This window comes from Trachurus trachurus, assembly GCF_905171665.1.
Source record: "Trachurus trachurus genome assembly, chromosome: 16".
NCBI lineage: Eukaryota > Metazoa > Chordata > Actinopteri > Carangiformes > Carangidae > Trachurus > Trachurus trachurus.
This window is the reverse complement of record NC_139902.1, coordinates 14,941,252-14,955,440: the sequence shown is the minus strand read 5'-3', so window position 1 is coordinate 14,955,440 and position 14,189 is coordinate 14,941,252. Positions and strand designations below refer to the sequence as shown.

At 42.7% G+C, this 14,189-nt stretch overlaps 1 protein-coding gene across 1 annotated transcript; it reads right to left on the bottom strand.

Moving 5' to 3' along the window:
• Positions 1-1,633: 1,633 nt before the first annotated feature.
• Positions 1,634-2,335, bottom strand: tmem158 (transmembrane protein 158; the record flags this gene model as incomplete). The annotated part of the gene is made up of 1 exon (XM_083989060.1): positions 1,634-2,335. One exon carries the CDS (start codon positions 2,333-2,335, stop codon positions 1,634-1,636), a length of 702 nt encoding a protein of 233 aa, XP_083845186.1.
• Between the last annotated feature and the right edge of the window lie 11,854 nt (positions 2,336-14,189).

The window sequence follows — 14,189 nt, the reverse complement described above, 5'->3', positions numbered from 1 at the left end:
TCAGCCCGTAGCGACTTGTAGAGACTCAGCTCCCCCACTTCCTCATGTAGCTATGACTGTGTCGGCAGCGAGGGAGTGTTACAATGCCAGGTAATGTAAAGGGCGTGGCCACGGCGGCCATTTCGGCAGGTACGGAGGTCGTTACTGTCTTATAACATCCAGTGTTACAGTAAGAGTCAAACATCAGAAAACATCAATACTCTTAAATTATTTCTGAGAAAAGGTCAATAATAAATGTCGTGTGCAAGTAAAAATACAACTAATATTTAATGTGAGTGTCCAAGCCTATTAATATTAATACTGATAGCAGATGAAATATTAGATAATAGGTCTAACATTATTTCTTTATAGGGCAGTATGGGGTAAAACTTACTTTACACATCACAGCATTAGAAATTATTTGTAAGACATGAGGAGTAATTATTCAAATCCTTTGTCTACAGTGGCCATGAAAAGGAGAGGATGTGTGTGTGAGGTGGTGGTGGTGGTCTGTGTGTGTGTGTGTGTGTGTGTGTTTTACACAATGTGCAGCATGATGAGCTGTGATGAGCTCATGTAGGAGATTAAGACAAAAGTAGCTATATACAACCTCGACATTACAATGCTGCTCATCATGCATCAGTAAATGGACTCTCTGAAAGGAGATATTTGCATATTAAAGGGGATATTAAAGCACAATGCACCGGTAATAATTCCACACATTCACATGAAACACTGTAATTTGTGAATTTATGGAATTTCTATTATTATTAGGCTGTATTGTTGTGTTGCTGGTAGTGGTCAAGACGTTTAGTAGTGTTATTGCATCATAAAGCTATTGATTTATTAAATTTACTGACATTGTAGATTATAACTAAACGGATTATTTTTGAGTCAAAAGATTATGTCTGTATTTTTCAGAAACCACGCATAAAGAATGATGGATGAAGAGGACCCTGTGATCATAACTCCGGTTTCATGCAGACTACATGTAAGCAAATTGATTTAGGCTACAGAGAACAGCTCGGAGAGAATCTGAGGTATAGCCTATAATCAATTTTATTTTAATTTAAACATGGATACAAAGAAGCACGAATGAACTTGACATTAGAAACCTAACAATATATAAATATTGAAACTCTCTCTATGTCAGTCATAAACAACACCTATGTTTCAGAATGTATTGGAAAAAAATCACACTTACTCTGAACATGACTATAGGTTCACTATATTATAGTACTGTATGTGACGGCACACCTTAAAGTTCAGTCCTCAGTGCAAAAGTCCTACACATGGGATAAGGCAAAAACTTTCTAGAAAGGTTAAAAACTATACAAACACAGCTTAAAGAGAAAAGTTTGCACAGTTTACGCTGACATAGGTCTAATCTATAGGAAGGCCTACAAGGGTATACAAAACACATTGGTGTTGGTCCCAGTATAGAATACTATTGGCTAGTATAAGTCTTCATACATTACCTTGGTTGTCCTAATGAGGAGGAGGAGGTCTATAGAGGGTCAAAGGACGCCCCCAGACTAAAGCATCTGATCAAAAAGTTCTCCAGACCTCCGCCATCACCCCTTCATGTCAACAGTTGAATGGCTACAATTATAGTATAGGCAGCACAGGCTAATTAATATAAAGATTATTTCAATTATCTCGGTCTTCTCTGCTCCATCCCATTAGGCAGAAATCCTGCAATGATGGGGACTGGCCATATGAGAGCAGCAACACTCCACACAATGATGACCAAAGTCATGAAACAAGCCACAAGTGTTGACTCGATGGGTTTTCTGTTCAGCCTCCAACTTTTGTCCCCCTTCAGCTCATCGAGGCTGAAATCCACGCAGCAGAAAGTGACCTGATCCCCGGTCTGTTGGCCTCTCGACCGGCCCTGACCAAACCTCCGGTACCGGGACATCCCGCAGCCCACGCACAGCCGCAACTCCTGCTGACCCCCGGTGACCCCGAGGTGCTCGATGACGACAGGCGAGGTCGCCCTGTTGAAAGACGCGGAGAAAAAAGCCCTTCCGTGGTTGTTGGTGGTGTAGATGAGCACATCACAATGGAAGCCGAAGCTGCTGTCCCAGCGCGCCACCAGCGAGGTGGGAAGGAGTCTCTGGACGCTCACGTTGCACTGGGACAGAGTCTGCAGGGTGGAGGCGTCGGGCGAGGCTTCGCTCTCCTCCACAGACCTCTTGGAGAAGCGCACGTCCACCTCCAGGTTGGCCAGGAACCTGTTGGACGAGTTGATGGGCGGCAGGAGCAGGTCTTCGTCGCTCCAGCCTTGGCATCGCTGGAGAAGTCCGGCCACCGCGGTCAGAGCCAGCAGCACAGTCGGAGAGTTGTTCAGCATGGCACAGGGCGCGTCTCTCCTGCTCGCATGGTGCTGTGACGATCCGCAGGCTACGGACGAGGCGTGCAACGTTTGACAATGCAAGTCAATGATTTTCTTTTCTTTCTGTTTTTTTTTTCTTCTAAAAACGCAGCGGATCCCTATAGAGAGATTCAATCCCCAGCCCGACGGCTACAAATGGAAACGTCCAAAGCCCGTCACATGCGCGCATCCCCTCCCTCCCGTTGGATGTTCCCCGTCTGACTTGTTCCCCAAATGCGCCGTGCAGTCGCTTAGCAGGAGAAGCAGCTCTGCGCGCTGCCTTCATCGCAGCTCCGAGCCTCACTCCTCCTCTGTCACTTCAGGTGTGAGCGCTGAGCACCAAAACACAGCGGGGCGGTGAGGAGGGGAGCGTCCAGTGCGCAGGGACAGAAGCGCCAAGTGATCAACACGGCCTACCTCCTCCAATCAACAATTCCCAACTGATACACACTTAGGAGGAGACAATAAGCAGCCGTCTCTGTCAGTACGCCCGTCTGAGGCACTCTGCACTCAGAATACCTGTAAAGAACAACCTGTGGCACCACACTGGCTCAAAGTTAAAAAGCCTCCAAGATAACTGTTATTTTGAGCACAATGGATCAGTTGTTTGTTTTTATCTCAAAATCCAACACATGCTCTAATTCGCCTTTTCTATACCAGCAATAAACATCTGAGAGGGAAGCAGTGAAGATTTCATCTTATTTGCCTCGTTGGTAAAGAAATTGTCAAATATATAGGTGAAATGAAATCTATTGGAATGCCTTTACTTTAATTCCCACCATGTAGTACATGTAAGTTACGTTTAGCCTTTTATGCAGTGCCCTTAATTCTTTTCACCACTCTTATCCAGACTGAAATATCTCTACACATATCAGATGGGTTAAAATCGTGGTGCCATACTTTTTTTTTTACTTAAATATATTATCATGGAATTTATCCCAGGTAACAGCTTCAAGCTGTGGCACCATCACAAGGTCAAAACCTGCCCAAAGTATACAAATTAGCCCAAAAATAATGCCAAGGAGGATCATCCTCAGCTGTAATGACTGAAGACACAGATAAACTCTTAAGCCCTAATCATCAAAGAGGACATGACACAAGCCATAATCAGGACTACTCTGGATATGAGATGGAAGCAAAGACAGTTCAAGTATGACTCAATACATACAGTTTACTATTACTGTATAAGATACCCTCCTCAAGTGTTTTATTAAGAACCCCCATTATGGCTGCTTGTTCATGCAATTATTCAATTAATTGCATGAATTGGCAATAATGTGCAGTGCAGTGCATAAAATCATGTTAATATAGGTCAGGAGCCTCAGTTAACATTGGCATCAAACACAGTAATAAATGTGATCTTGTTGAATTTTAATGTCTCTTTAGTGACAGCTATAGTGTGTGTGTGTGTGTGTGTGTGTGTGTGTGTGTGTGTGTGTGTGTGTGTGTGTGTGTGTGTGTGTGTGTGTAGGTGTGAGGGTGTGTGTGTGTGTGTATGTGGGGGTTGGGTTTTCTTGGTTTTCTTTGTTGCCTCTGTGTACTCAACATATGAAAACGGCCATATAAATAAAGTTTGATTTGATTTGATTTGATTTGATTTGAAAGAGACAATTGTTGGCATAGATATAGAAACGTTTCTATATCTATGATTGTTGGTACCAGATGGGCTAGTTTGAGTTTTCCTGAATCTGATCCCGTGGGATTTTCTCACACGATATTTTACTCAGATCAGGGCCAGGAACAAAAGACGTGCAACAAGGCGATGGTTCTGGGGATCGAAGCGTCTTGTTGATGAGAGAGGGTCAGATGAGAAGTGAGCTCACAGATAAGCTACAGTAACTCAGATAACCACTCACCATCTCAGGATGCACAGTCATTGAGGTGGACGGGCGAGAGAACAGGCAGGAACAGAGAGCCGAGGCTGCAGTGAGCACAGACTGAAAAACCAGCCTGGTCTGATGAGGCTGGATTTCTGCTCAGGCAGCAGATGGTCGGATCAGAAATTGGTGTTAACAGCTTGAATCCATGGACCCAACCAGCTTCGTGTCAACAGTCCAGACTGGTGGTGGTGATGATGGTGTGAGTGAGTGGGAAATGTTTTCTTGGTGCACTGTGGGTCCCATAATACCAATTAGTCGTAGCTGAAATGCCACACCCTATCTTATTTTTGTTGTTGACCACACATTTCCCTTTATGGCAAAAGGTTGGGTATGATAATACACCATCACAAAACAAAAGTCACTTCAAATTGGTTTCATGATCACTGATTTCAGTGAAGTTCAGCCTTCGGCCCCCTCAGTCACTAGATATAAAGCAGAGAGAAGACCTTTGGGAAGTCAGCAGCATGACGATGCAACTTGAAGATCTGCAAAAAGGACGTGATGCAATCCTGTCAATTTGGACCAGAATATATCTAAAAGATAGTGTTTGGTAATTGCTAATTAAACATAGGACGTGAAAGATGTCAGTAGAGGAGATGCTCTCAGAAGAGACGAGTCTTGAAGAGGTTCTTGTAACTAGAGAGGGTCGACGCTGTTCTTACCATGGAGAAGAACAGGGGTTGCCTGGGAGTGCCTTCTGTGCAGGGATTAAAGTGTCCGACGATTTTTCTGAAAGGAAAACAACAGCAGAGAATGAGCAAATGGCTGTATGACCCAGAAGTTACACTGTAGACTGTAGACTTTGATTTGTGTGGCCACTGTAGGTCAGAGTTTTTTGCATTCTGGACCATTGACAAGGGGTTTCACTGTGTGTGAGGGCGGAGGAGGGTACATCAGAGGAGCATTGCATTGTAGTTTTGGAGAGAGATAACCCTGGCCTGGACCAAGAGTTGGGTGGCACATTGTGTCGGGTAAGGCCTTGTTCAGTGCATCATGGAACAACGTGGAGAGGTGCAGTGTGGTCGGAAAAGGAAAGTTAGTCATCAAATATGACACCCAGGTTTCTCACAAGCTTGTCTGGAGAAGGAGACAAATATGGCTTTGTGAACTTTTGAACCTTTATTTAATCGGAGTAGATTTCAAATAGGCCCATTGAGCAGCAGGTCGTGTGTAATAGCTTTGTTCGAAAGTGGAGTGGAGATGAGGAAAATGCCGGTGTCTTACCCAACCGGTTTTGTCTTACAAGTCTAAACTCTGCCCAAGCCAACAGAGTCAGGAGTATAAATGTAAGGTGTTGAAGGGGAAAATGTCATTCACAACATCCAGATGGAGAACTGGATGCTATCACATGTTACAGGCACAGACAGCGTTCTGTGTTCAGTCTGCAGCACTATAGGTACGCAAGGACACATTTCATACAAAATGCTCCCACTGGAAAATCTATGTCACCTCTCGTCTGTCTTTTTTATTCTGTCATGAAATCTGCTTTGCTGTACACACGATCCGGTTTCTATAGTTACACAACACTGAAGATGTAAGAACTGAGTACTTATATCACTTCTTTTTCCTCTATTGCTGAAATTCTCTCCTCTTGTGCCAGCTCCTGACAGACAGATAGTCCCATAGAAATCAAGATTATAAAAGTAGATGGTAACGATCTCTCTCTCTTTGAGTTTGGGAAGAATCTGGTTATTGTTGCAGTGTCACACCAGTAACACAAGCCGCCTGTCACAGATAACAATGGTGACATTTTGCTTGTCTTTTCAGTGTTTCTAGCTTCTATATATGAAAAAATCGCATCATCCAACAGTCCATATTTGTGTATTTATTCATCTGTTGTCTGCTCTGAGAACCTTCTGTATGTTGGTGCTTGTTTGTCTCAGCCATGTTGTGCGCTCAGGGGCAGCCAGACGCATCGATAAACATGTGCCTCCACCGTGCTGGAGCAGCAGGGGCTTTGTACACAGTGCGTGTCACCTGGCCGCTGTATCTGATGCTGAAGAGGACACAGTTGCCCCCCCACACACACACACACACACACTCTTCGGTCTTTGTGTTTTGGATCCGGCACAAACAGCAAATCTGATTACAGTTACAGCTGGGGACACAGCTGTAATTTAAACTTTGATCAAAGTTTAAACACTAGGTACCAGTGGTTGAACACCTGGTCTGTTTTGGCCCAGGAGGGTTTTTCAATCTGCGCCGGTCACTGTGAGAAACGGTTGGCCCAAATCTCTCTGAGCTCAGAGGCGACTCATTCTCCTAAAAACAGAAATGTTTATGCAACTCAGTGTTGAACAAGATCCCGATGATAGAGCAGTGACTAAGAGTCCCGGACTGACCCTCTTCACCCTGCCAGGACTGTGCGTCACACAGACATATTTTGATCACTTGTATCTTGTATCAGAAATGCCATTTGGAAAATGTGGCCTCATTTGCCAGTAACTAAATCTGTTACTTTTAGACATACTTTGCAACTATAATACAGTTCAGTGCCACATCACAAAGTATAGAGCTTTAAAATCAGAGCTCTATGACCTTTTGGACACTAGAGGCTTCACCAAGGTGCATGGTTGTTATATTTCTGCTGCATTTAACACGCTTATCATCTCCACTCTATCACCACTAGTGCACAGTTTTACTTAACTTTCCATTCATCGTGCTTCTGGTAACCAGTTTTTAAAACATGATATGGCTTTGTCACATAATTTTCACTCTTTGCCAGCGTACTTTTCCCAACAATGTACATACATGCATCGGAAAAGATAACAAGCTACTGACAGAACTGGGTCATTGACCAGAGGCAAAACGGTGATGAATTATTCTGTTTCATCTTTACAGGCTGGGATATATGAATGGCACTTGTATGAATTGTTTCCTTCTGTGCTGTTTAAATGCCGTAATTTGCTCTGGAGGCCTGCCTCCGTGTATTTGATGTGAGGGCCAACTGAAGTGAAAGAGGCTTTGGCCTCAATTTGCACCTGAAAGCCCCCTGTCCTCGTGTCTCCGTTTAATTATGACAGTGTATTCTCAACCGTCTTGCTTTTAAAACAATCATGTAGTTGTTTTAGTTCTCTTTCTGCATGCTCCAGACATCTCTGTGGTGTGCACAAATACTCCCACACATCCAGTGCTGGTCCCTCTGCATCAGATATGCTCTCTAGATGATTTACTGGTGAGCAGAGCAAGGAAATGTAAATGACTTTCTTGTTCATTAATTATGCTATAAAAATGTAAATTGCTTTGGTGACAAAAATGCAAATGGGACTAAGATAAAAGTCTCTTGTGCCAAAGGAGAATGCATGAAACATTCATTTTCTCAAAATGTGGCTCTTTATTCAGGAAACCAAAGAGGAGGACCTGTTAGTGGCTCCTGCTGGCCTTCATCAACTCTGTGCTGGATCAGACACCATTAGTCTGACCCACCGAGTCTCACAGACAACTCACTTAATTAGAAGTTGAGGATTGGGTGCATGCATCCTCATAGACACAATGTTCAAGCTCCTCTTTTACAGCAGAGCCGGATGAATCCCCTGTCTGTCTCAAGTGGTCCTGTCAAACCACCAATCACTGCCAGGACTCATCACCACGGCAACAAAACAGAGGTTTCCCTAGAAGCGGTGGGGGAGCAGAGGGGTGTCGAGACCATGTAGCCTACAAGTCTGTTTAGTTTGAGAAAAATGAAACTAATAACATCATTGTCGTTGTTATTTGTGATCGGAGCAGCAACAACAATGCTGTGTTTAGGTCCCGTCTGTCATGTAACAATCCACAAGGAAGTGGTTCTGCCTGTCAGAGGGTGCGACACAGCGCCACTAGAGAGTTTCTTTGTCATGTTGCTTCTGCAGAAACAATCTGAGTCGGCATGACCTGCCCTGGTGGTCCTCCAAAGGCTGAACTAAATGTAAAATCTGAACAGCACTATGGTGCAGACTGGGATTCAATTATGAATGTGATATATTGTTTAAGATTCATTCAGATTCTGACATAATAAATATGGAGCTTTCAGTGGCAAGAATGCATGGTGCTGGAGCTGATACTCTAGCATGGCAAACAATGGCAGATAAAATCAAGGAACTGCTGTAATTACTATGTTTATTTGCATTTCTTGTTAAAACATGGTCTCTCTTGAGTTTTATATAGATCCAATTTGGGGGGGGGGGGGGGGGGGGGGGGTCATCGCCTGGTTCCTTTTTTATTTATTATTTTCTTTATTTTATTTTTTATTAGATTGCAATGTACCTTTTTCCTACTTGTATCGGACTGCTGTACTTGTTTTCCTCTAAAAGCAATACATTCAGATTCTGATGCTAATTGGTTAGATAATCAACACCTCTGAATCTAATCACATGGTAGAGGAAGGTGTTTGCACTTTATTTAAAGGACCATTCTGTCTATTCTTCAGATTGCTCCTCAGCAGTGTGACAACTCAGCCTGTCACAACTGGTGTATAACGTTTTCTGTGGGCGTAAAAGAAGATTTATGACACGTTTTGCCTTGGATTGGGCTTGAAAATGTTTTTAACAGACATCAAAATGAGACAAATGTTGTTCGAAGGTTGTGAGGAATTTCTCACAATAGATCAAGTATTGAGTTGGACCAGAGACAGCGCATCGGCCTCTGCTGCTTTAAAGTTGATTGTTCCTCTTTTAATCTGTCTCTTCTTAATCTCCCATCGTTATGGAGGCATAGTGCTAAATTGTTGTGGCATACCTTTAAGTAAAAGTCGCAGTTTTGCATTGTGAAAATAAAATAATAAATGCAATCCTGCAACTTGAGTAAACATAAATGTGAAAACAGTAAACACTCATTATACAGAATGTATTCTTTTGGAGTGTTATACTCACTATCATCATAATTAATGTAAGCAGTATTTTATTACAGTAATCAATGGGCTCTAATTACTGAATTTAACTATATATGTCCTGCTGGGTAGTATAATACATTTGTACAAGTGTACATGACAATGTGTCACAAGATGTTTTGAATGGAAAAATATTTCTGAATAGCAATTACCACACTTGACTATTATTAATGTATAGTCTCGCTCGCCAGACCCTCCTCCAGAGAAGAAATAATGTATAACTGTACTAAAACATAGCACAAACTGGATTCTTCTAAGACCAGTACAAGTGCCTTAATTATCCCATATAGCTGCTCCTTTACTGTAAAGATTTCCCTGTCTTTAACCTTTAACTGAGAGCAATTAAAATGCTCTTGAACACATACAGAAATTCAATTTTAGCAGAGGACATAACAAGATGGCTCATTGTATTTGTATCTTAATCAGATTGCTGCGTGAGCCTCGCTCACAGTGCATCTAGCAGACTGCAGAGGGACCAGCAGGACTGTGGAGTTGTACACTAATTAGAAACATTAATTGCTACAGAACAGGATGGGAATCCCCAGAGAAATAGACATTACAAATGTGTAATTTTGTGGAACAACCCATGCGTTGCAGAATCAGATTTTTATTATTCCAAATGAATTAAATTCATGCATCAGTGTGGGAAAATGAGAAGATTAGGGAGGAGAGGGAAGCTGCCAGAGAGGTCGTCACAGATTCTTTAAGATCTTGTTCCAGCTACAAACGTCCTCATCTCTGTGCCGCCATGTTTCTCTCCTAGGCCTTTGTTTTCCATGGGAACAGATAAGAGAAGGACACACGGGGATGTCAATGTGAAATAGGCCCTGGAAATAACATCACACTCATCAGACTCTCTGAAGCACGGTCAGAGGCGTGTAGAGACCCATATCAGCCCGCTCCTCGCTGGCCTCAGGAAGCCGAGATGGTGTGAGATTGCTTCTCTGTGGCAACCACCAGACCCGTTTCTCATTGAGGCCGATGTGGATTGTGAATCACACACCCGTCCACGAAAGGTCACCTTGGACAGGTGAAGACAAGTCAGCCCCCCACTCCCCATTCCCTCATCTGCTTTCTACCTAACACACTGCTGCTCGGGCAGCTCTGGGTGCTCGTTTGTCATCTGATTCTCCGCTGGTGAAATGCAATCGTCCTCCGAAACAGGGAAAGAAGAGGTGATTACCATGGGTTGTTTGTCATGGTGGGAATGGGGAGGTGGATGTGGGTGGAAAACCAGGATGATTGGTTGCTTTCGGAAGTGATTTGTTTGAAAATCAACAGAAGCTGCTTGTACCTGAGACTCAAAAGGCGACATAGCTGTCCAAAGAAAAAAAAAAGCACAACTCAAATGCCCAAAATAAATGATTGAAAGACTTTGAAATTAAAGTGAGAGATGGTGCCATGCAGGATTTTAAACTGGCAATTAGAGTAAAATATAAAGAAGTGGACCACTGAGACAAAGCTGGCACCTGGAAAGAGGATAACACTTCCACAGAACTGGTTCCATCTTTTATTTTCATGCGTCGTTTCTCCAAACATTTCCGGCAATAAACTGGCTTTGTGCACTCAGACGCTCCCCGAGGACATTGAGCCTCCATCTGCTCCTGTTATATGATGCCCATCACTTTTCCTTATGTGTCACATTGTTAGCAGACCATCATTTAAAAAACAGAAAATATTGTCCTGGAACAGCTAATTTCAATCACGATAAAGCGATATTCAATCAGTTGTGGGGTCGTCTGCTCATGTTGCCAGGTTACTGTCAAATCAAATCTGATCAAACCACACCCACACGATCCTGATGAATCAGATTATCTGTGAAAAGGGAGACAGGAAAACAAAAGGAGAGGCACGACTTACTACAAAGTAGCACGGCTGGAATCAAACCAGGGGCGTTGCAATTATGTGGTGGTAACCACTGAGCTTCTGGAGCGCTGAGAGTCTTTGAAAGTTATAAACCAAAATGAAAACTTGACAACTTTTACATGAAGTTACTATTTCTGGACCAAGTTCACTGTGTTCATTAAACTGTCCTGGGCCGAGAAAAAGTCCAGCACATAAAAAACAATGTTGTTTTGACATTTTGGTTTGTGGATACATTACAGAAATGAGATATAACTTGTTAATTTGTGAGTTTTTGCTGCTGTTAAGTGGGTTGTTTTCAGGCTTGGGGAGTAACGGACTACATGTAACGGCGTTACGTAATCAGGATACAAAAAAAAGGTAACTGTAGTCCGTTACAAGTACAGAAAAAAACCCTGTAATCAGATTACCGGTACATTTGATAAAAACGGAGATTACTTGTCTGATTACTTCACATTTTAAAAATCAACCGTAGAAGCCGCTCGCCGTCTCGTTGTATTTCAGAGGAGAGAGAGCTGCTCTGCCTCTTCTGCCCGTACGGTGTGTGTGTGTGTGTGGCTGAGGCGACGCTGCCTCCCTTTGCGTAACTCTACTAGTGTGAGCGGCACGTACGTTCACGTTGCTTTCGTGAATTGTAAACACAGACGCCCCCACGGTTTTAGCGTCCAGCAGTTTAGCGGCTAATTCAACCGCAGTGATGGATAACTGTACCGGAGAGCCTCAACAACTTCATGAGCTTCATTTGAGGAATAAACGGCAGCTTTTACCTGACGGGAGACCGACGCCTGAGCTACGGTAGCTAACAGCTAACAGGTTTTACAGACTTTCTCTCTCTCTCCCTCTCACACACGCACGCACACACACACACACACACACACACACACACACACACACACACACACACACACACACACACACACACACACACACACACACACACACACACACAGCCCAGGTTGTCTGTTGTAAACCTTGTAATAATAGCTTGTTGAATACTATTGTTGCTTCGGTTTGAGTGTGGATTCATTGATAAAGGTTTGTTGTGTGGCTAATGTTAGCGGTGGATCCTGTTATTGATGAGTTGGGTTTTAATAACAGCTGATCTGTGTACTGTAGATGGCGTGGATTGTGATTTGAAGGTGTTGCAATGCACACATTTATTTTAAGACTTATCTGTGCAAAGTGCAAACCACTGTGCAAAACCTGTCTACGTGGATTGATGCGTGATGGCTGCGTGACTTCATTTGCATATGTTTGGTATTAAAGTAATCCAAAAGTAACTAAAAGTAATCCGTTACATTACTTTAATTTTGTGGTACTTAGAGTAAGTTACTAATTACATTTTTTAACAGGTAACTTGTAATTGTAACGGAATACATTTTTAAAGTAACCCTCCCAACCCTGGTTGTTTTACACTCAACAGAGAACCAGGTTAGCTGTTCCCAGTCTTTATGCTAAGCTAAGCTAAGCTTGATATGTTCTTTGCAGACATTAGAGTGATATCAATATTTTCACATTATTCTAAGCAAAGGAAACAAATAAAGGTGGGATATTCCTTCAAGTTGTTGCCATTTGGTCAAGTTTAACCTCATTCTGATCATAAACAGTAATTCAATGAAAGCTGTGACCAGGAACTGACCTTCAGTCTCACCTTTGTTCACCCCCTTCAACCATCATGTGGATATAGATATACTGCATGTTTCTTGGTTTGTAAAACACAGTGATTCACTACAGAGGTGAATATCAACATGGAGTTGAACTGAAGGAGCATAAAGTTGTCAGGATTTCTGTCCTTTGATTGCAGCGTAAGGTTCAGTTTTGAACAAATGATCAAACACTGTTCACCAGCACCTGCAGTCCTCCATGAAATACAGTAATGATGAGGAAGTGAGTATAAGATTCATTCATCAGGCTTTATGTGGAGAGTTATGGCCTCAGCTGTATCAAAAACCCATTTCCCTGTCTCATTCCTCCTTCTCAACCACATCCTGTTGTGCCCTGGGTGGAGGCGCCCATTTAACTCTGATATACGACAGCAGGCCGGATCAGAGCCCCAGGTTTAGTTCACTGACGTCAGACTGAGGAACTCTCTCTATCTTCCGCTAATGACACCCCACCCTCCTTTCTCTCCCCTCTCACCGGCTCTGACTGACTTCTCCCCTCTTCCTCTTCTTGTGTCTGCACATCGGATCAAAGGTGAGAGCCACAGGGAGAGCTCACAGAAAGAGAAGAGACCGATGATGAGACGCTGCTCCTCCTCATCTTCCTCCTTGTGTCTTTCTGTTCTGTGATGAAGATGAAATGAGTGGAGGTGCTCTTTCAGTCAGCAATCACTTTACACTGGAAGTTGGCATCAAAGAAAGAGTAGCTACTCCTTCAGAAATCATGTCTAATGAAAGCGCCTCCCGAGGATACTTGTAGAGCTGCTGGCGGTAGATGTGTGTCATGGAATTACTTCAGTCATGGTTTATGATAACTCTTCTTGTCGGACCCCAGAAACTAAAAGAAAATGTTAAAACAACAAGAAGAGCTTTATATAAGAAAGTCAAACATAAAAATGTGGTCCGTAATGACAGTTAAGTACATCCTTAGACATGCAGGGAATATACTTGGCAACAATTGGCTTTATTTGAATAGCAATAATGGATTACATTTATATAGCGCTTTTCTATTGTTACATGATACCCAAAGCGCATACAGTAACCATTATTCATTCATACCACATTCATACTGTGTATAGCCACAGCTGCCCTGGGGCAGACTGACTAACTAACCATTATCAAGAACGATGACAGGTTGTGAAACATCTCCTTTTTTTAATTTAAGAACAACAAACAACAAAAAACATATCATCATATGTACCAACATTTTGTAGCCTATCAATTTATTGGTATTCATCAGCCTCCTTAATGTTCATTGGAAGTAAATTAATGCAAATAATAACAATTTATTGTAAATGCATTGTTACGAAATGAGGAGGATAAAAACGATCTCTGAAGATATTTTTTCAGAACCTGCTAACCCAGATGTTATCAATAACTGATTAAAAAGCCTCTATAAATGTTGCCCTATTTAAAAGAGCTACTATGAAACATAATTGCATAGTGGTTATCTGAGTGTGGATATTCAAGTTACTCCAGTCCAGTTCTGTCTTGGCGTAACAGTGGGTGGCACGGTGGTGCAGTGGTTATCACTGTTGCCTCACAGCGTGAAGTCGCTGGGCCTT